Genomic DNA, 23,911 nt, shown 5'->3' on the forward strand with positions numbered 1-23,911 from the left:
ATGCTTCAGGGTTACAAACTTTGCTTTGAAATACTAATAAAGGTCTTTATTGAATTTTAATTTAATGTGGATTTGACTTTGGTATTTCAGTAATAATAACCTATTACAAGGTCACGACTTTATTTATTTTCACTCTGTAGATTTAAGTATGCTTTGCCAGGCACTGGTGTACTTTGGATCAATGTCTTATTGGATTTAAACAACATTTTCTGGATTCTGCTTTTAAAAATTAATGTTGCAGAACAGTGGAAAATAATGCAAACCAGCAGTTGTGTCCCCCCACGCACAAACACATACACACACACACACACACACACACACACACACACACACACACACACACACACACACACAGACACACACACAGACAGACACACAAACACAGTCACCTCCCGATCATCCACTTGGGAGGTGCTATAATGTAAGTCCTTGTTGTGAGTGGATCGATGTTGTAGACTTGCACAAATGACTAAATAATAACACTGATTGGACTATGATGAGCTAAAGACCCCAGCGAGGAGGAGCTTCAGAGCTGAGCCATAATCAGGCTTTTAAATTAAGGGTAGTTTACTTGCTATTTGACCAGATTTAAAAAGCCACTTAAAGTTCACTAATTGCAAGGACAGCCCCCTTAGAATACTCTGTTTAAGTGCCTTTCTCAGAAACACAAGGGTGGAATATCAATAAATGTCCAACTCCTGGGATTTCAGCCAAGGATCAAACTTCAAACTTCATGTTAGTGGCCAGACTTATTGTTACGAATGAGCACAAGTTGGCAACAGAGAGAGACAATCCACAGAGATGTACATCCCAAATACATGGCAGAACCAAGAAAGGATCACCCGACCATTCACACTGACAATAGCAGCCCAGTGCTTAATATACAACAATGCAGGACCAAACAGGAAATGTAACACAGCTGAACCAGGTAGACAATAATGAAAACACAGCATGGTGGTAAATGGAATCCATAACTAGAACAACCAGCAGAGACAAAAAGCCTTACAGTGGTGCAGACAACTGGGTCTGACACTTGTGTTGTTGAGTTTGGCCACTAAATTGTGACAGCATAACACAGATAAGGCTATAGAAGACCAGATAAATTGCATGTTAGGGATGCGATGGATGGATGTGATGGATGAACGCATGGATGATGGATGTGATGGATGAATGCATGTGTTGGATGTGTGTGATAGACGTTTGGATGGATGGATCTGAGAAATTGATGGATGTTATGGATGGATGGATGGATAGATGCAAGTTATGGATGGATGAATGTGTGTAATGGATGGATGGATACAAGTTATGGATGGACAGATGGATGGATGCAGGCCATCTAATGTGTGTAATGGATGGATGCATGTGACAGCCAGACTGACACATGCAATAGATTGATGGATACAAATTATGGATCTATTATTGCATGGTAAAGAAGGCAGCGGTGGACGAAGTACACAAATCATGTACTTGAGTAAAAGTACAGAAAAATATAATAAGTAACTCCTTTTTCAGTTTTACTAAAGTGAAAGTGCAAATGTACTTGATTATTTATTTGTTTTAAGTAAAAAAAGCACTGAAAGATAGATTTTGCTATTTTATATAGGCTACTTTTTTTTATAGGCTATATTTTTTTTATAATCCTACTGCTCAAAATACCTGGGATTTTTTCCAAAATAACCACTATATGGAGTCAAGATAGATTTTTGTTGTTGATATGGACTACTTTGACAAGAATGAAGTTGTAATGTTCACTGTGAAGCTTACACTGCGATGTAACTGATGGAAAACAGAGTTGACCAGTTGATTTTCACCAGTAAGAAAAAATGTTTTAAAGTTTGTTGTTTTGCAGAACATTACAGTTATATATGATATAAGAATAAGGCATGAAGTTAGGAAGAATATTTCAAGTAAAATATGATATAATTATATTTTCAAAATGTTTTTCTTTTCTTTCTTAAACCTTGAATGTGGTGTAAAAAACCCCTGGCCAAATGCTCCCTGAGGGCATCAATTCCCACTTTGATAATTACTGTAGTTACCATGATCTGAACATCACATGCTTTCTTTTCCCCACCAGATGTTATCTATCTAGGTGGCTGAATAACAATACTTGGACTTTATTTTTAAAAATTAAACTTAGCAACAGCAAGCTTGTTAGCTAGACAGGAATTTGAACTTGCATGGGATATTTTATTTAATCAGTGTTATTTTAAATAATCTTTTTTTTTTTTTTTTTTACTTAAAACATAGAGTCACTGGTTGATGTGTCTGCATTGTCTGCATTCAAGCATTTCAGTGGGCTTAAATAGATCACTCTTTACAGCATATTTAGTTCCCAGGCAACTGACAGTTAGACCTAAATATGATTTTCAGTTATAATAATCAATCCTAAATTTCGACATCAATAATTTACTCTTAAGTTAAAAGTATGATCTTATGCTTTGGAATGTAGTGAAGTAAAAGTAAAAGTTACTCAAAATAAAAATACTCCAGTAAAGTAAAATTATACTTTAAAAATGTACTTAAGTACAGTAACGAAGTAAAGCTACTCTGTTACTGACCACCACTGAAAAAGGATGAATGCATGTTACGGATGGATGGGTGGACACGTGGATGGATGTAGTGAACAGATGCATGTGACAGACACACATACACATGTGATGGATGGATCCATATTATTGGTGGAAGGATGGATGCAAGTTATAGATCGATTTTGAAAACTAAGGAAGAATGGATGCATGTTACAGATGGATGGATGGATTGATGGATGCATTAATGGATGAAAGGATAGATAAATGTTATGGATTAATGGTTACATGTTAAAGAAGTATGTATGCATGTCACAGATTGATGTATAGATGGATGCATTATATAAATGGAAGGATAGGTGCAAGTTATGGATTGATAATTGCATGTTAAGGAAGGATGGATGAACCAGTGGGTGAACAATAGATGGATGGATTGCTCAACAGGTGTGTGGATGGATGGATTAATAGGTGGGTTGGAAGATGGATATATTTTAGTAAAAAAAAAAAAAAACTATGATTATATTGTAGAGGCCTGATTGATAGATTGTTGCTATAAAAGTTCCATGGTCTTTTAGCTTAAAACATTGTCAAAGCCTTTACCCACAGAGACTGTGAGTGCCACACAGCAAGATTTTTACCACAAAGACAGGCTGTATTATTATAAACACGTCTCCCGCTGAAAGCAACAACAAAGGGGAAAAAAAGAGCAAAAGACAAAGAGAGAAAGAACAAAACAAACATGAAAGGGTGATTGCGACGGGCAGCATGGGTAAGATGGGGCAAGCCTGCTGAGACAGCAAGATATGCATTGGTTCCACGTATTATTCTCAGCATAGGACCTGACATCTTTTAATCAGCTTCTAATACACTGCTGTGTCAAGGTAATGATCCTTTGTTGCTGGGCTAATTGGACAAACATCATAGCCCCTCCAACTGTGTGTGCATGTGTGATTGTGTTTGCTTGAGCCTTTCCACACAATCACTGTGACAGCAAACACAGACTGTGGGAGGAACTGGTGAATCAGTGTTTTAAACTAAGTGATAAAGAGTCTTAACTACAGTTGCATTTATAAGATATCAAATTTAAATAAATTAAAAATTACGTTTATGCATTTAGCAGATGCTTTTATCCAAAGTGACTTACAGTGCATTCAGGCTAACATTATTAGCTCAAGAACACTCAAGAAACCCAGCAGGTGTGACTCACACTCCATCATCTTCTGATGCATCTGACTTTGTGTCTTAAATGTCAGGCTGGGAATTGATTCCAAAAAGTTTTTATTCTGAGGTGCTGGGAAACGAGAATTAATTCAAGATGTTTGAATTAATACCATCATTTGAAATATAAAACAGCTGTCCTTGTTTGTAGTAATATAAGCTCCATAATCATTGGGAAGAAGGAGGTGGGAACTAGCGAACAATCAAATGAAACTTTAATATTCAAAAATAAACACAAAACAGCGCAACAGCCCCTCGCGGATGACTGTTGCGCACAAATAAAAAGCAAACACAACTTAAAGCCCAGGCCTGGTCCTCTCTCATCCTTCACTGTCGTCGCTCCAGTTTTATATCCTTCCATCTCCTCCGTGGGACCCGAGACCGGTGGGTCGAGCAGGTGTCGCTCATCTCCAATCACTCCACCGGCCTCGCCCATTCCCACGGCCCTCAGCCCCGCCCCACTTGTCACATACCCCCATTGCCCCTCGCATTATTCAAATACATCATAATTCTGATGTATTTAAAGCATTTAAAAGTAAAACATAATTTTTTAATGTACTGTATGAACGACTTTACAAATTTAGACTTTAGACTTAGAAAATTAATCTTTATGAATACAACTGAAATGACAACATTAATTTGATTAATATTGCACTCAGTTGTCCTGGTAGTACTGGTTTATTAATTTACCTAATTTGAAATGATAACAAATGTTTAGTTTTGGGAGCTGGTCAAGGGGCCTAAAAATCTAAATCGCTTATCAATTAAATTATAAAAAAAAATGCATTGATACATATATCTTAATGATATGAAAGATTTGTAAATATTTTAAATATTTTAGCTAAAAATATCAGCCAATATTTATATTTAAAATGTTGAAATATTTCCAAATTGTATGTTTCAGCATTAATAAAAGCATAACATGTTGTACTTGTAAGCATCACATACTAATAAACACAGGACCAGGCTGTAAAAAAAAAGTTACATTTAACAACAAATAAATTAATAAACTAAAATGTTATGTTTTATAGAATAAAAATAAATCATAGCCAATTAGGCCTGTACATACTGTAAGAAGTTTTCTGCAGTCAAAATTCTGGCTCAACTAAAGTATGCATACATTTTGAAGTTGCTGTTGTTCCCCGAAAACATCATACCAACACAAACACACTGACTCATTCTTCAGAATACACTTCAGGCAAGCTAAATAAATACTGAACATTCAAAAACTCTCTTGACATTAAGACACAAGGTAAAATCGAGCTAAGTATGCTGGGTTCATGCTGAGTAAGACTGGTCAAAGAGAGCATGAACATGGACTGAATGGAGCTGATATGAGTTTAATGCGGAGCTGTTTGAGGCCATTGAGAAGGACCTGTGTGATTCTGAAGAGGGTTGTTAAGAGGTGAAATGCAGGTAGAGAAAGAACACCAAGGGCTTTTTTGTATGCTGAGCAATTTGTACGGCAAACAACTCACTCACCAACCTGTACCCAAATGGGAATGATAGCAAAACATTCTGATCAATGAGCATGTTCCTTTCATTCAGCTCACTTGACATAACCATACTGTCAGACTTGTGTTCCTGTTTTGTTGTTTTCCTCCTCCCTCTTTTGTCATTATGCCCATGTTTCCTTTCCTTCCTGTTCCTGTCCTGATTGTGTGTTCATGGATTCCAGGAGTGTCTTATTAGTTATCTTCCTCACCTGTCTGCCCCTCGTATTCTGCTCTATCTGAGTTCCAGCCTGTTCGATTCTTCCTTGTCCGGAATTGTTTGTTAAAAACCTCTCGGTCTACGTGTGTGATCCTGTGCTCCTTGTTGTTTGAAAGAATAAAGAACTTTGATGTTAATCCCCTTGGTTTCCGCGCTCCTTCATCTCTTGTATCCACCACAGTAGGCGAGTCGAGACAGAGTTCTGGACAAAAACAGAAAATAAGCTGAGCCCCTTCTCTCCGATTTATCTTCCGCATTTTGAAAGTCTATTGTTGTTCCTGTTTCTCCCTGTGTCCATGAAAATGTCCACTAGATTCTCCATCCTAGCCTGCAGAGATCTCCTATTGAGAATAAGGGGTTATCGTCATAGCACAAAGCCCCTCCCTCGATATCAGTCTCCGCCATGTTGGCAGGATACCGGCGGCGAAACAGGATTGTTTACGTGTGTTGTTAACTCGGTAGTAGAGGAGGTTCTCGCAATTCTGCACTGTTTTACCATGCCTGGAAGTTACTGCTGCGTTTAAAACTGCTCCAGTACCTCTCACAATACATATGGAAAACATACAAACAATGGAATACAGTTTTTTTAGGTTACACCAAGCGCAAAACAGTGGTATTTGGAGAAGCTCTCAAGCATCCAAAATATCGACCCATACGAGCTCCCTGCAGCAGCACAGAGACCTGGACCATTTACCTCCATGCACACATATGGACATTGGGAATTATATTGTTTTTGGTTTAAGTTACTACACAATGCAGGAGTTTAAAAGCCACAAGTCTTTGGAAAGTTACGAGGCTTTCTGCTGTGGCTGGGTCCATCTACAACAGGTGATGAAAACAGTGTTGTACTGGCCAAAGTAAGTTTATTCACATGCGTTTTAGTGTATTGTAATTACATTGCATTTAGAATGCACTTCTTGACCAAAATGACAAAGTAATTAACTGCGAATGTTTCGTAAACACTAGATTGTAATGAGATGTTCAATGTACACAAACGTTTCCAACATGTTTTGATGTAGGCTAAAGCTGTGTATGTTAAGTTATGATTTGATTTTAACCTAATGACACATACTGTACCAGGTTTTTGTGTTGGGGGCTGAAAAGGACAAACCAGTTCTGGGTTAGCTAGGGTAGTTAAATGTGTGATTGCAAGATGTAAATGTCCTGGTTAGATTAAAGCTATTAACACTGTGAATGCAAGGTGACTTACATTGTAAACAATATAATTCCCAATGTCCATATGTGTGCAGTGAGGTAAATGGTTCAGGTCTCTGTGCCGCTGCAGGGAGCTCGTATGGGTCGATATTTTAGATGCCTGAGAGCTTTTCCAAACACTGCTGTTTTGCGCTTGGTGTGAGCTTGTTCCTGTAAGGTCCCCTTTCTTTCACCTTATGTTTTTGCATTGCTTTACTTTCTTCCTTTTCTTTCTCGTATTCGTAGATCCGTCTCGATCTGTTCCGCCGACAAAATAAAAGCGCAAAAATTAAAGATCTCTGAAATGTTTAGTCACGCCTCCCTGAAGTTCTGAAGGCATTGCACCTGGCAACCGATACCGTATCCTGCCATCATGGCTGGCCGGCCGGCTCAGACACCTCCCAAATCAACCCAAATCGGCATGTGACTCCTCACTCTCAATTCATGGAGTACAGTCGGGAATTCTACGGGCTAGCTCTGATGAAGGCATTGGATGATGCAACGCTGAATTGGCTGTTCTAGATTGGGGCCAACTACCATCGCCCCGTGGACCTCCCAGATACAACTGGATTGTACTGGAAGGAAAGGATCCTCCGGTGTCGGGAGGGTGTCCATCCCCAATCCAGAAACAGCCCGCCGGCCGTTCCTCAGTAACACCCACAGACCACTGCAACGACAAGCCAGCCACTTGCCTTATTCACCCGTAACCAAGGGAAGAGGATGAGTCTAAAAAGACTGTTCACAACCCTCATCCCAGCCCCAGAGCTCGCTCCAGTGTCGGCTCCAGCCCCTGAGTTCACTCCAGTATCAGCTCTATCTAAGATCTACCTTTGAAGTTAATTCCCTTACTTTCCGCACTCTTTCGTCTCCTCATCAGCGCCACAGTAGGCAAGCCGTGATACATACACACATGAATTAAAAACAAGTCCAGACCACATTTAGACAAATTCTGACATAAGCAATATTTTACACTTATTGCTATTGTACAAGCATGTATTTTCATTTTTTTTTATTTTATTTTTTTAATAAAGTGAGGACATTGTCAGCAATCAGTCTAATAAAAAACTATTTAACATAATTATAAATAAAGTAATTTTAGGTTTAGGTTTAGGTTTCTGGAGCCTTATATAATCAAGACATTTAGAAAACTCTGATTAAACTGGCTGCCATAGAATGTTTTGCATCAGTTATTTTAATGAGAACATTTCCACTTCATTTTATTTCAGTTTCAAAACCATTTTTTATTTTATTAATATATTATTTTATTTTTTTTTACACTTAAACTTTTACTAATAATTCACAGTACATGCACTTTTAGGAGATACTCCATTTTAAAAATCCCTTCCATAAGAAACTATAAGAGACTATAATCATTTGCAATTGATAAAAATCTTATTTCATCTGAAAATATGACTACTTTTAAATGGCTTCAATGGAGATTGTTGTTTTTTGCAGCTAAATGATGCAGTTATGACACCAACCAGCAGGTCCGGACTAAATCAGAACAATCTTAGTTGTCAAATATGTCCCCTGCATGACCGTAACTTTTCAACATGGCAGAAAAGAGTCATTTCTACAAGGACAGATTTAAATAATGTAATGCTATATAGCAATATAGCAATACAGTCAAATTAAGTCATATTAATTATTCTCAAAAGTTTGAGGTGAGGGAGATTATTTAAATTGTTTAATGGCTTGATGGATTTGTTTTTTCAGAAACCCACAAATTCAACAAAATGACAAAGTCATGTCAAGCATTGCAGTGTTTTTATCAGTTATTTTTAAGCATTCTGACGGCACCCATTCGATCCAGAGGATCCAGTGATGCAATGCTAAATTTCTCCAAGTCTGTTCTGATCACTCTACTTCTTGGATGGCCTGAGATGGCCTGAGGGTGAGTACATTTTCAGGAATTATTATTATAATTTTTTTAATTTGCTTTTATTTTTTGGTGAAATATTCATTTAAACATTTTATTCAACAATGATGTAGGAAATTCATGTTTTGAATCAAGTGACAATAAAGATATTTATATTTTTGCCAAAAAAAGAAAAAAAAAAGAAATAGTACTTCAAAAAAAAATTTTATCATTGTAAAATATTCTTATTATTTACTAATGATAATAAGATATTTTTCCTGAGCATTAAATAGACTTAATCTTATTTAAGACTAAATTATCATATTAGAATGATTTCTAAATTAAAATTAATTGAAATAAAAAAGGTGATTTTAAGCTTTAATAATATTTGAAAATATTATTTTTATTTTATTTTTTACTGTACTTAAAAATCAACCTTAATCCTCTGAACAGTAGCGTAAGTAGTATCTTCCATCAAGCACATGAAGGCATTGAGTACATCAAACATTTATTTTAAGAAATGTCTGCGTTTCCACTTTAAAAAACAAACAAACTAAGTTTCACAAAGAAGTCATAAAACTATGGCTGTCTTTCAATTTATTCAACCATTTGTTAAAGCAGCACGCATACACAAGCCTTCTGCTGACCCGCTGAACTCTTCGGGGAGCATTAAGCCTGATGGGTAGGTGATATACTGCAGAAGTGAAGTGAGAATTCAGGTGTGCCTCGACTAAAAGTGCTGATTGGTGTTTCTTAAAACAATACTGAAACAGCTAGTCCTGCCATTATTCACTTTTCAGTGGATTAGCTGTCAAAAGAGGCAGCAAAACAACACCCTGCTCTGAATATCTCCCACTCTCCAGACCTCTTCTCACTACAGATACGGATCAGTGCAGTCAGCAGTCTTTTGCTTCCTCACTTCCTCCATCTCTCCTTCCACACACACACACACCCAAAAACAGCATTAAAATGGATCCACGCTATATGTGTCAGAAATATTGGTGTACACAGGGAACGTAATATTAGATGCACAAAGCACGCACACACAATTATTTATATTAAGAGCATGTCTCGCTATGACAGATCAGTGATTACAAGAGCCATATTTTCTTAACGTCTGTCCTGTCTGTTTTGTCATACCTCACTTTTGAATCAAAATACTGTCACAACTGGCCAGGAAACAAACAAATTGGAAGAAAGTTTAATCTATTAGCAACTAAAAACACGCAAATATGCTGATGGTTTATGCTGGATGAATGTCTGAATATTCCTCATCCATGTATATTGTCATACAATCAGCTTTTTAAATATGATAATTATGTATTTGCATAAGTACAAAAGTAGAGTTTCGTAACAGTGTTGTATAACCTACCAGAATCGCTGGTGAATTTGTTTCTGCAACTTCCAAGCTAATATAGCGACAATTCCCCTGGAGCAACATGGTTTTAAATTCAACAAATTCAAATCATAATTGACCCCATTTATTTTCTTAATACGCATTCTGGTCTTATTCTTCACTGTTCATCCGTGCACGTTATTCCAAAGGAGAGAAAAAAAATGAATTGCAAGAGCCTTTCTGAATTAGCAGCGTGACTCAGAATCACTCAGCCAGTAAATCGTCCAGTTTGCAATTGACCCCTTTCATTAAACCACAAATCATGTTTTTTTTTTTTGTTGTGTCCGATAAGAAATGATCAAGGAATCATTACTGTGATGAATTTATGTTAATGAATCAGTCTATTTAGTGACTGGTTATCATGTGTTTTTTTTTTTTTTTTTTTTTTTTTTTTTTTTTTAATGTGAATATGAATACATGCAAATGTGGTGTAATACAAAAACAACAACAACAACAACACACACACACACACACATATCACAGTGTGCCGATATACAGCCATATTGTACTGCTACGAGTGTGATATTGCGTTTATACAAAATTTCAAAGAAAACATAAGAAGCAACAACAGAGTGTATTTTAAACCCTCTTTTATGCTAATTACTTCCTTGCACCACTGATTCTAAAGTCAAGTTGACAATTAAAAAGCTGAGCCCAAGCCTCCATTACTAATTCAAAAATGCCACTTTAGAACTAGTTATGGAGGAATGTTGAGGAGCTTCATTGAAAGCTAATTATATTACTGTATTAAGAGGTCACTGTATTATGTAGATTATTATGAGAGAGAGACTGTGATTACCTGCACCAGTGGAAAGGTATCGATATCTTTGTTGTACTATCCTTTCATCTGTTAAGGGTGATTTTCAATTTCCAGTTGTTAGCTGCGTCTTGAAAGCTGCTGTTGAAATTAAAAGCAATAGTCTTGTTTACAGCCCTGTTTCAGTCTCTTTTTAAAAAAAAAAAATAAAGTAATTATTGCTGACTAACTCATAAAAAGCATTCACTTGTCCCATCTAATTATGGATCTAATCATCATCAAAAACACACACAATGTTTCCCAATACTAAATAATATGATTAATTATTACTAGGGATGCACCGAAATTTCGGCCACCGAAAATTTCCGGCCGAAAATAGCCTTTTTCGGTTTTCGGCCGATAGACTTTTATCACCGAAACAACACGGCCGAAATGTTGTGATGACGCAAACAGAAACCGCAACCTGCACGTGCACCTGCATGTGCACCTGCATAGCGCAGACCACGAGCTACACGCGACATTCACTTCACACCAGTGAGAACATTCTCTCTCTTCGTATTCCTTTATTCGCAGCACTAAAGCGTCTCCTAACAAAGAGATTAAGACGGACCACGAACTAAAAACAAAGAAAAGTACAGTCTTATAGAGTATGTTAGCACACGTCTCACTGAGATCTTTTCGGATCCTCTGCACTTCATCGCGAATGTGCTTGATCCGCGTTATAAAACCATTACTTGGATGCGGAAATAAGGCAGCGCGCACGAGAAATGATCCAGGCCGCGCTGGATGCGGAGAACCCGCGTGGAGACGGAGAAGCGCCAAGTGCAGGAGACAGACCAGAGCTCAGAAAAAAAGACTCGTCTCTGCACCAGATGAGTAGCATGCACCATCGTTGTCTGATATGTTCAGTGGAATTCTGCAAGAAAGGGCCTCAAATAATAATAATACGTTGGCTATTTTGTTCTTAGGCTACTATATATATATATATATATATATATATATATATATATATATATATATATATATATATATATATATACACACACACACACACACACACACACACACACATACATACATAATATCAGATTGTAGCCATATTTATGCTACATTTTCTGCTAGATTTCTGCTATTTTTTAATTTGATAAAAATGTTTATTTATGCCCTGGCCTTATTTAAATACACTCTCTCAAATATTTCTCAAATGTCAGGCAGATGACAAGCTCAACTGCTCAACAGCTAGATGGTTAACTGTCTGAAGTCCCCATCCCCAGAAGTGACAACCCTGCCTATACTGGAGAAGTAATGCACTTTCTAGTCCTACAGAGAACAATTTCAAATGCACTTCACCTAAATGCACTTTGTTTTTATGAGAGAACTGTTCATTTTAAAACCTTTCTGCAGGTCAGTAGGCCTGTACATTATTATTAAATATACACATGAGTGGGATACATTTTTGGTTTGGATTTTATTTTATACTGTGCATTGTTGCAATGTGCTTAATAAATATTTGCATCATTTGTAATTATGTATTTTTATGTTTTTAATAAGTTTTGTAATTGTAATTATCTTTGAAACTTTAATATTAATTTATGCAATTGCAATGTCTTAATTTTAGTAAAGTTAGTACACGGTCATAGCAATAAATGCAATGGTACTAATAATTGGCATAATTTCTTTCGGTGTTTCGGTTTCGGTTTTCGGCCTTGGTTTTCTCTTTTTCGGTTTTCGGTATCGGCCAAGAATTTTCATTTCGGTGCATCCCTAATTATTACTATTATTAATATAAAATATATTTTTAAATAATAACATCTAATAAACAACAGTAATAAACAAATTCAGTCAAATGTACAAATTCAGTAAAATGTACAAAGTCAGCGCTCTGACATACAGCATTAAAGTTACATAAAATATAACGTGATAGACTTTGCCCTCAGCCAAAACTATTTGCTCTGGAACAATTGCTAGTTTAATGAGACAGTATTAAAACCTGTATTATTTATAGAATTTATAGAACTATTTAGAGAAAAATTATCTGGGCATCCGTGACACTCCAGTAAGAAATACCGCAAGTGGAGTGATAAAAAAGGTGAAATAGCTGTAGTTATCACTATAATATAGCACTCCTCTCAGCCAATTCGATTCTAAGACTAGAAAAAACGTCTCGGTTACGTATGTTAACTCTCATTACCGGAAGGAGGGAACGGAGATGCCACGTCGGTGACCGACACAAAATGGGATATCGCTTCTATAGACCAATCTACTTCGAGTGTAAACTAAACGAGCCAATTCACATTGGCATGCAATTATTGCATCCAGCTGCCACTGATCACACTGTGGCGTCTCCGTTCCCTCCTTCAGGGAACAAGGGTTAACATACGTAACCGAGACATTCCCTTTCAGTCGGTCACTCTCGACGCCACGTCGGTGATCGACGCAAAATGGGATCTACCAAAGTGCCAAGGGTGCTGCCTCCTCCAGTGCCCTGTGCGAGCCGCCTGTGCCCCTATTAGGTGTAGGCCGGGGCCGGAACAAGTAGTTCCACTCACCATTGTCAAAGCACTACCTCACTGGGTGAGACTGGTTAAAGCTGGGAAAACGTACCCGTTCCGCTTGGAACAGGGATGCTGCGGAAGCCCCATCCTTCCCGAAGAAGGTCTCGGGGGCAAATACACATCTAGCATCCGTTTAGGAGTATATGGATAAATATGAGGTGATTTAAACCCTCTTGGGAAGGCAGAAGTCTGCCGGGGAAACACAGGCTCTAAAGGCTATACCGTGGGCTATACACATATGAGTACCACTTAGGTCTCAATATGGAACCCAGCCTTCCATGGTTGTCACGGATTCATCATGAAGGCCTGGCACCGGACATTCCGCCACGTCCAGCTGCCTAGGGTGATGGAGGATCTCAACAGGGTCTACAGTACAGACATTCTGGAGCAGTTTAAGCAAGCCGACACTAACCAGGGCCTCTCAGTACCACTACCCGTTTGAGGTGAGAACACAGGAGCATACCGGCACTACACGAAGGCTATAGAACCTAGCGAACATGTTAGGGGTCGCCAAGGTCCGAGTGGGCCAATACGGCACCACTAGCAAGACTTGCTCATTGTCTTCCCGGACTTTGCACAGTGTCTGTTCAAAAAGGCTCACTGGGGGAAACGCATACTTGCGTAGGGCCCCGCGGCCAGCTGTGTCCCAGTGCGTCCGTGCCGAGAGTTCCTTCGGTCAGGGAGTAGGACAACTGGCAGTGAGAGGTATCTGGAGAAGCAATCAGGTCTACCTGAGCGGCTCCGAATTTTGTCTCCAAATCAGCTGGACCATCAGGGGATGGAGTCGCAATTCTCCCGTGAGCATTGCTCGAGACAGCTCGTCAGCTGTACGATTGAGAAAGCCCGGACCTCAGAACCTTCCGACTCCAAAGGAGGAGGTGGCGTGCGAGTTGTGACATGCGATGGGAGCGCAGACCACCTTGTCTGTTGATGTACACAACGTTGCAGTGTTGTCCGTTCGGACCAGCACAAACTAGCCTTTTAAGAGACCTTTGAGACGGTTCAAAGCAAGGTGCACTGCTAACAACTCTAGGCAACTTATGTGCCACTTCAGCTGCGGGCCCGTCTAAACCCCAGCCCGGAGAAATGCAAGATCTGACCACAGGGTGAGGGTTTGGTGACAGACCAGTGTAACTTGGACTCGGTGAGTGCCGCACTTCCACGCCCACCTCGGGACTCGGCCATAAAGCTAGTGCTGGAGCGGTCTCATATGTAACAGGCCGAGCAGTGTTAGTGCCACAGCCGCCATATGCCCCAGGAGCCTCTGAAATTGTTTCAGTGGGACCGCTGTCCTGCCCTTGAACATATTCAAGCAGGATAGCACCGACTGAGCACGTTCCTCTGTGAGGCATGCTGTCTGTTCGACCGAATACAACTCCATAAAGAGAAAATAAATCCTCTGCCTCGGCAAGAGTTTGCTCTTTTCCCAGTTGACCCGAAGGCCCAACAGGCTCAAGTGCTGGAGCACCAATTCCCAGTGCTCGCACGACTGATCCCGAGATTGTGCTAGTATCAACAAATGGTCTAGATAGTTGAGAATGCAAACACCCTCCTTTCTGAGGGGAACAAGAGCTGCCTCCGTGACGACACGGGGAGACAGGGACAGCCTGAAGGGCAGGACCTTGTACTGATATGCCCGTCCTTCGAAACGCAGACCACAGAAGAGGTCTGTGGCGTGGAAGGATGGATACATGAAAGTATGCGTCCTTCAGGTCGATCGCTGCAAACCAATCTTGGAGACGGACGCACCCAAAAATGCGTTTGTGTCAACATCTTGAATGGTTGCCGGTGAGGGGCCTGATTCAAAACTCGCAGATCCAAGAACGGTCGTAACCCACTGCCTTCTTTTGGGCACAATGAAGTAAGGGCTGTAAAACCCTGTCCTCATATCGGCTGGAGGGACCGGCTCTATCGCGTCCTTTGCCAGTAGGACTGCGATCTCTTCCCGCAAGTGCCGGAAGTGCTGCTACTGCCGGAAGTGGTTCTCATCTGTCGGCCGCCAGAACGAGACCGAGATCGCGGCAGCAGCAATGGGACTCTGCCCCACGAAAGTAGGAGAGCCTGGTTCGCAGCTCCGGGATGGTCATCTTCCCAGTGAGAAGATGACTCATCCACGAAGGCCACGTCAGCGTGCTTGCCCAGACATGTGAGGCAGTGATTGTGACCATCACCCGTTGCCAGGTAACGACCGCACCCAGAAACGCACGAAACGGCATCCTTATAAGGATGATCCATCATCTTTACAAATACGCACCCGTGAAGCTCTTTTAGAGAAATTTGCTCTTTAGTACATGCTCTTTTAGTGCTGAGTCACACAGGGGAATTGGCCGCTTGCAACAGAGGGGTAGTTCAACCTGAAGTGTGCAATCCACTCGACACTGGAACGACGGCCGCTAAAGCGCAGTCTCGCCAACACACGAAGCTTTTGAGAGAGTGCTGAACTCGTAGTTCACAGCAGACACAGTTTAGCAGAGCGATACTAACGAAACGAAAAGCTGGTATGCATTGCACCTGCTGTCTTCTTATACTCACGCTGTGATCAGCGGCAGCTGGATGCAATAGTTGCATGCCGATGTGCATTGGCTCGTTTAGTTTACACTCGAAGTAGATTGGTATATCGAAGCGATATCCCATTTTGCGTCTGTCACCTACGTGGCGTCGAGAGTGACCGACTGAAAGGGAACTTGTTTAAGACTGTAAGGCCAACAATATCAACAGGAAGACAAAAGGGACAGCATTGAAATGCATACACCAAATACTGGGGGGAAAAAATAATGCTATACATTCAATGGTTATCTCTTTCTTTTATTATAAATCTCTCTCTCTCTCTCTCTCTCTCTCTGCCTAAGGCTTTGTGGTTTTTGAATTTAAACCTTTTCTGCTTGTATTGTATTGAACAGCTCATGTGCATAAAAAAAGAAAAAGAAAGAAAACACTTAAGATTATAATAATTTTCACAGCAACAGCTTTTGTTTCATCTGAAAGTGAAATGAGTGTGCACACACAGGCATACTACTAACTCTGTCCTTTTACTGCTGCGACCCATGACATTGAAACTCAATAAACAATCAGGAAGCAATCATTCAAATGTGGAACCTTATTCATCAAATCTCTAATAAGCAGACCAAACAGGAAGCATGCATAAATGATTGCCTTGCCCTTTATATCAAAACCAGCTTGCTCTGTAATATTCAGTTTTGAAATAATGAGGGAAAACTGCTATGAATCAAAGATATGCTTGGATGAATCATCTCAGTTACTAATCTAAACTAATTTCAAGCTAGTAGGGTTTGAATACATCAATGCATTGATAAACATGGATTATCGTGAGAAGGATATTTCATGCTTCTTAGATAATGCCACTAAACTCTTAAAGATTAAGGTCCCAAAAGTTTTTATTTGTATTTTATTATTATTATTTTTAAGAACATTACAATAATATGCAGAAACCTTTTCTACATTAAAATATATTTTGTGCAATGGAGATATTCCTTTGCTATTATAAATGCATGGTCAAAATCCAATCTTCAAATTTATGTGAAATGCTTGATGTTAGTATGACTTTTCTTACATAAAACTTGAAACATATAAAGTTTCAGGTTGACTGCGAAAAAAGACAAACAAAAAAAGCTTTTCTGCCTACAAGACTGCATTTTCAAACAAACCATCACACATGGTAACCTAGCACTTTCATGCTCAAGCACACACATGTACAGTACTGTACACACAGAGACACAGTTTGATGCAGAAAGAAAATCAATGAATTCCCTCTATCTGCTTATAATGCACCAACTTTCAAAACAGTCTTTCAACCAGATGCACACAAAGCGAGAGATCAGATGCATTCCACAAAGAGACAGAGAATAAGGAAAAGACTGATGGAGGGGAACAAAGAGAGAGGGCTGTGTGACAACATCTCCGCACTTCCTCTGAAAGAGGGCAAATGCATTACTTGCCTTCACTCAAAGTTCAAAGATGTAAAGTTCTTTGGTCCACTTTCTTGATCTTTCTCTCTATACACACTCTCTGTGTCTCTTACCTATTAGAACAAACTCACAAAAAAAAAAAAAAAAAAAAAAAATTCCTGAGAAGTAGCCTAATGCAAACTGCACACAAAATGTAAAATTACATTTTCTTTCCAATATTTTTTTTTTTTTTTTTTTTTTTTTTTTTTTGTACAACCATTCATATGTTTCATTATTATTTTAACCCTGCAACTAAATTGAAGAGCAAACCAAAGCAAAGCAAATCATGAGCTGTATTATTATAATTATAATTATAAGGTTATATCTGACATTTTTGTCAAAATTGAGTTATTCACATATTCTTAATCAGTGACAACATATTTATGTGGTATATTTTTTATGTTCTGTATATTTTGGGACTTTTTATTAAAATAAACAACAAAGTTGTATCTATACAGTCGAATGGAATACAAAAACTTTGAAGCTCAGAATCTCAAAACTACTCGGAATGCAGATATAACCTTATAATTCCAAGGGGACGTGTAGCAAAATTAGTATTATTAATTGATTTATTCCTAAATGTAGTGGTTTAATGTAACAAATGTAAGTCTGTTTTTTTTTTTTTTTTTTTTTTTTTTTTTTTTTTTTTTTTTGCATGATTCATATTGATAAAACATTCTCAGATCAAATTAATGATTCTATTAAATAAGTCACTAATTATACAATAAGCTATTTAGTTAAACACCGATTTCTTCAGTTATATTATAGTTTCATTGGTTTTATGTAAATGTTCAAATAATTGTCCCTAAGTTAGATCTTTATTGTTATTGTGCCAGATAAATACAGTTCTGAATATATAATAAAATAGAATCCATACTTCAAACGGTTTTGGAATGACAAGAGGGAATGAATAAATGATGACAGAATTTTTATTTTTTGGGTGAACTATCCCTTTAAATGATGAATAGCGTCCCAAATGAAGACATCCACATTTCATTCACATTCACAGTCAGCTGTGGCTACTTCCTGTGTTCACAACAAACACACACACACACACAAGACAGACTTATGACTTGTGTGACATTTATCACAGTGAGGGATTTGACTAATATCAGCGGAATATTCGGCTTCATGGGTTAACGGGAAGGAAATTCATCTGCACAATTGGATTTCGTAACAGCAGAATCCACCAACCCTAGAGACTTGCTGACGGCTCCTGTGAAATTACCCATCTGCCTTTTTTCCCTTCCACAACCCTGATGTTCATTCTCATTCGCTCACTCACTATCTCGATCTCTTCCTCCATCTGCCCCCTTGCTGTTTTGAGCCAGCTTAGTGGATATTTGATTGTTGGGGGCCATTTATGAAAACAGTAAGGAAGGATTGACTTGACTTGACCAAGCTGATTTGCATACATATATATCCAGTCCAAGCAGTAAGCCCTCAGGGGATTGTGGGATATTACTGCTGGAATAGCTGGTGACCAAGCAGGTAAATTGAGTTGGAAAACATATTTTTTACAGAAATTGGTGAAAATGGATAGATATGTAACTTATGATGGCTTTATCAAGCTGTGGTTGCCATAGTGACAGATGGAAATTATGTTGGGGAGTTACAGTATGTCAAAGTGTTGGCCCCATGTCTGAGTGTATAGCTGGAGATTTGCACAAGCTAAGTTAGCCATCACAGGAGTGTATGTACAGTTTGCTTCAGATAACATAGATGTCACTTTACATCACTATATACTTATACTGTAAATGCATCATGCAACGTTTAATTTAATTTAAATGTAATTATTATATTTTATTAAAACACTAAAAATATGACAGAAAAAAAAATGGGTTGGAATCATGGGCCAGACTCGACCTGCATTTCCGTCTTGAGCATGGGCTAAATGTGTGCAATCATGCAATATTAAGCCACATTTCTATCAAGAAGAAAATTATGTTAAATAGCCTGCCTCATCGTTCTGTATGGAATACGCAGACCTTGGTTTCAGGAAACCACCAAGACATTAAATATTAATAAAAAAAGACTTGAGGAAAACCAAAGTGACATCCAGTGCACCCATTAAAAGTACATTTCCCCCAGGAAAGTTGAGGTTTAAGTGCCTTGCTGAAAGAAGCCATGGTGATGGATCATCCCTTGCGAGGGATGAATTTCCAACCTTTTTGCAGCCATGTTTAACCACTGAGCTATACCATCCAGAGGGGCCAGAAATTAATAATTTTATGGTTCCAAAAAACATATCTATACCTGTAACAATGTTACATTTGAATTATTTAAAAGGATATAATAGTTAATTTCAGAGTTTGTGGTTTCTATAGGCCAGCGATTATATGTAATTTACATACATTTGTGTTACTATTTCTTACTGGTTTACCACTATTAATATTTGAAAGCAAAATTTCTATGATCATATTATTAATTAATAACTCATGAAACGTGTTAATATATATTTATAGTCACATTGTTTTATGGACTTTTATGTTAAAATGTATCCTCTGTTCTAATTGTTTCTGTTCAAACCTCACTTTTGCGTTACTTAATGTTGTCATATTACCCTCCGTTACATTCGGAAGGGCTCATCCCTATGCCCTAATCCCTTCAAAGGGCTTACCTTCCAGAGTCAGAACTTTGAAGGGTTGAAGGGTGTAGGGGACCAAACAACTGTTTCTTAAAGAGCGCTTCTGTGTCATCATCCCGTGCCAACACGGAGGCATCATCATGGAAAAAATCAGTGCATAGGATCATGGGGGCCGAAGGGTCCATCAGTTGTACTCTTTGAACTCCTTCATTCCGAAGGTCCCTTTGAAGTGGTCAGTTTTGAGCACTTTGGTTTGGAATGACCCTTCAATATAACGGCCATGATTGTTTTCATTCCGAAGAGTCATTCAGAGGATATGTCCCATTTGGAATGAACCTTTAGTTATGTTTTCAGATTATATGAAACCAACTTTAATACATAATGTTTATTTATAAAAAACTTGATTACAAATTATGTATATGTATATATATATATATATATATATATATATATATATATATATATATATATATATATATATATATATATATATATATATATATAGTGCCCTCCATAAGTATTGGAACAGTAAAGACAAAATTGCTTTATCTACTGTGGAGTAAAGACATTTGCAAATATGATTAAAAGATGAATATGCGACAAAACTACAGAATGCCACATCTTATTAATATATTTATACATGTACATTTTAATTTTTTTTTTTTTTTTTACATTTATTAATACATGTTTTGCCAAATAAAAGTGCAACACTTTTAGAGTTCATCCCACTATTTTATGTGAGCATAAGTATTGGAACAGTTGAATTTTAGGTAGATGTAAACGATTAAAAGTTAATATTTAGTTGCAGATCCCTTGCATGCAATCAGATCAGTGAGCCTGCAACCCATAGACATCACCAGAATCTTGCTCTTATGCTTTGAAATGCTTTTCTCCAGCCTTTAATGCACCCGATTTCAACTGTTTCTTGTTTTGGGGAGTTTCTGTCTTTAGTCTGCTCTTCAGCTGTTGAAATGAATGTTCAATCGGATTTAAATCTGGAAATTTAAATTTAAGATTGGGGAATCTTAGACTTTACATTTCTTGCCCTGATAAAGTCCTTAACTGAACTGGCAGGATATTTTGGGTCATTGTCCTGATCCAATATAAAGTGCTTTCTAATGATTTTGGAGGCATTTTCTTGAATATTGGTAGCCGAGATGATTTTGTACCCTTCCAAATTCATTCTGCTACTGACATCATACATTAAGTCATTATTAAAATGAAGAGGTCCTTTTCTAGAGACAGCCACGCATGCCCATGCCATGACATCACCTCCACCAAGCTTTATAGATGAGGATGTATGCTTAGGATCATTTGCAGTTCCCTTTTTTCTCCACACTTTTGCTTTTGCCAATCACCTAGATAAAGGTTAATCTTTGTCTCATTGATCCATCAACTTCGTTTCAAAACTCTGGCTCACATTTGTGAAGAATCTTGCCTGCCTTTTTATTTTTGGTGCTGATCAGAGGTTTGCATCTTGCTGAGTAGCTTCTGTAATTCTGTGTCAAATTCTCCTGCGGACTGTAGATTGACAGAGCATCACCCCAGCTTTCTGGTGGTTGTTGGTGATTTTACAGACATGAATTTTAGGGTTCATTTTCATGGATTTTATGATTTGTCTGTCATCAACTACTGTTGTTTTTCTCACCTGATCAGGCCGTCATTGGTTGCTGATGTCGCCGGTAGTTTCCAAACTCTTGATTTTTCCATGCTCTTTGTTTTTCCTATAGTTCTAATTGAGTACTTCCTCCTTTCTTTTAGTATCCAAATTGTTTGCTTTTCTTTCAGAGTCGGCTTCATCGTCTTCATCCTGGTTTGTGTGTGTCATCATCAAATGCAAGACTTAGAATGCAGAAGCAATGGATATAACTGATAAGACACATTCCCTGCTTTTAATATCTGAAGAATTAATGCAACAGGACACAGCTGAACACTTAGAAAGACCCTAAGAGGCAACTGTTCCAATACTTATCACATCAGACAGGGAGATGAAACTCTAAAAGTGCTGATCTTCTACGCTGGTAAAACAACTTTGTATTGAATCACCCAATAATAAAATGCGACATTCTGTAGTTTTGTCTCATATTCATTTTTTAAATCATATTTACAGATTTATTTACAGATTATATATATATATATATATATATATATATATATATATATATATATATATATATATATATATATATATATATATATATATATATTTTTTTTTTTTTTTTTTTTTTTTTTTTTATGTTGTACTGTACATCATTGAGCCAGCTCTTTCATATTCATTGTAACAAGGTGGAAATGTCCTATATGTGGTAATACAATCCAAACTTTGGTGACCCATTTAGAGTTAAACCAAATGGTTTGTTAATTTGCCACTGCTATGACCCACCTGAGAGGGACTATACAGGTCAAACAACTCAAAGTTAGTTTAAGATAACAAAGTCTGTGTGCTTATGGTCCATTCGAAGTCACAATGAAAAGATATAAGCTCCAAAATCCTAAGACCACACATAAACACACACACCAAAAATAAGTTTCATAAGCCTGTTGTGTGTTATCAAACACACGCTAACTCTACAAAGAGGTATTGTAGTTCTAGGCTCTTACAAAAGTTATTGTAGTTCACAGTTCTCACACCATCACTGCCTAAATCACACACACACACGCTTACACAAAACCACAAAATCCTCTCATTTCTTCTTTCCATTTCGGCAGGCAAACCACAGAGTGTTCATTTTTGAGTAGGTTCATGACTCCACTGATCCAGGCAGCGTGTTTTGTAATTGTGTATAGCCAGCATGTGCAGCAGATGCTGTTAAACAAAGACAAATCAGCTGGGTAAATAAAGTTCTGTGACCTCATGCTTGCTTTATAGTACACCTGAACATCCAAGTAAGGCCATTCACACAACAGAAAGAGACTTTAGGACAATGAAAAAAAACAAAAAAACAAATGCAGACAAAGTTTCTAAGAAGCAGATGTGACTATATTGACATTTTCTTAAAAAAATGAATGTTACTTTTCTTATTGCTTTTCAAATGTATATGCTAAATTTTTATATATATATATATATATATATATATATATATATATATATATATATATATATATATATATATATATATATATATATATATATATATATATATATCAGCGTGTGTGTGTGTTTGTATATATATATATATATATATATATATATATATATATATATATATATATATATATATATATATATATATATATATATATATATATATATATATATATATATATATATATATATATATATATATATATGTGTGTGTGTGTGTGTGGCTTGAATTATTCCTTTATTTGCAATATAATGGTAGTAAGAACACATCTCTCCAAACGTCATGATTTTTGGCATAATTAACTGCCATAACACAAGACGAGTTGAGCATAATTATAAGCAGAAATAATATTGATATTTGCATTATCGTGACTTGAAAAAAATTATAAAAATAATGATAAGTAAAAATGGATAAAAAAAAATAATAATAATGATAGAATGCACTGTAAGTCGCTTTGGATAAAAGCGTCTGCTAAATGCATAAATTTAAATTTTAAATTAAATTAACTTTAATTTAATTTAGTAATAATAATTCAAAAGAGCAGTGCTCACCACTGTGAAGTTCATGACCTTTAGAATCCATATGGTCAAGGCTAGGTTGACGATCATGGTGACAAGGAGGAGAAGGATGAAGAAATAGAGACAGCGCTTTCGCCAGCCATAAATCCCAACCGGGTACACAGTAGCACATCCCGGCCTTTGGAGGGGGTTTGGCTGAGATGCCAGGATGTACTGCTCCTGAGTCATCTAGTGAGAAAGAACAGGAAGAGAAAGAATTTGTTTTACATTTTTTTTTAATTTTCACAAGCTTTTTCTTCTTTAATGCAGTCGTGGTGCATCATCTATATATCTATTTTGAATAATGGATAAAAATAATTAATTATATTTTTAAACAGAAAAAAAAAATGTTGTAGTAAATTGTAATAACCCCAAATGCTAAAGTAAAACATTAAATCGATTTAAAATCAATTTTGAGACAAGTCTTTGTGTGTCTGTGATGCATAGTTGTTGCTTGCGTATATATATATATATATATATATATATATATATATATA

The 23,911-nt window shown here is 37.4% G+C and overlaps 1 protein-coding gene across 1 annotated transcript in view; it reads right to left on the bottom strand.

Annotated features, from left to right (window-relative positions):
• LOC127948365 (zeta-sarcoglycan-like) overlaps positions 1 to 23,603 on the bottom strand; it is a 111,591-nt gene extending 87,988 nt beyond the window's left edge. The window contains exon 1 of the mRNA XM_052544793.1: positions 23,409 to 23,603. Coding sequence (XP_052400753.1) covers positions 23,409 to 23,603 — 195 coding nt within the window. The remainder of the gene's footprint in view (positions 1 to 23,408) is intronic.
• Positions 23,604 to 23,911: the final 308 nt, after the last annotated feature.

This window comes from Carassius gibelio, chromosome B1 (assembly GCF_023724105.1).
Source record: "Carassius gibelio isolate Cgi1373 ecotype wild population from Czech Republic chromosome B1, carGib1.2-hapl.c, whole genome shotgun sequence".
Classification (NCBI taxonomy): domain Eukaryota; kingdom Metazoa; phylum Chordata; class Actinopteri; order Cypriniformes; family Cyprinidae; genus Carassius; species Carassius gibelio.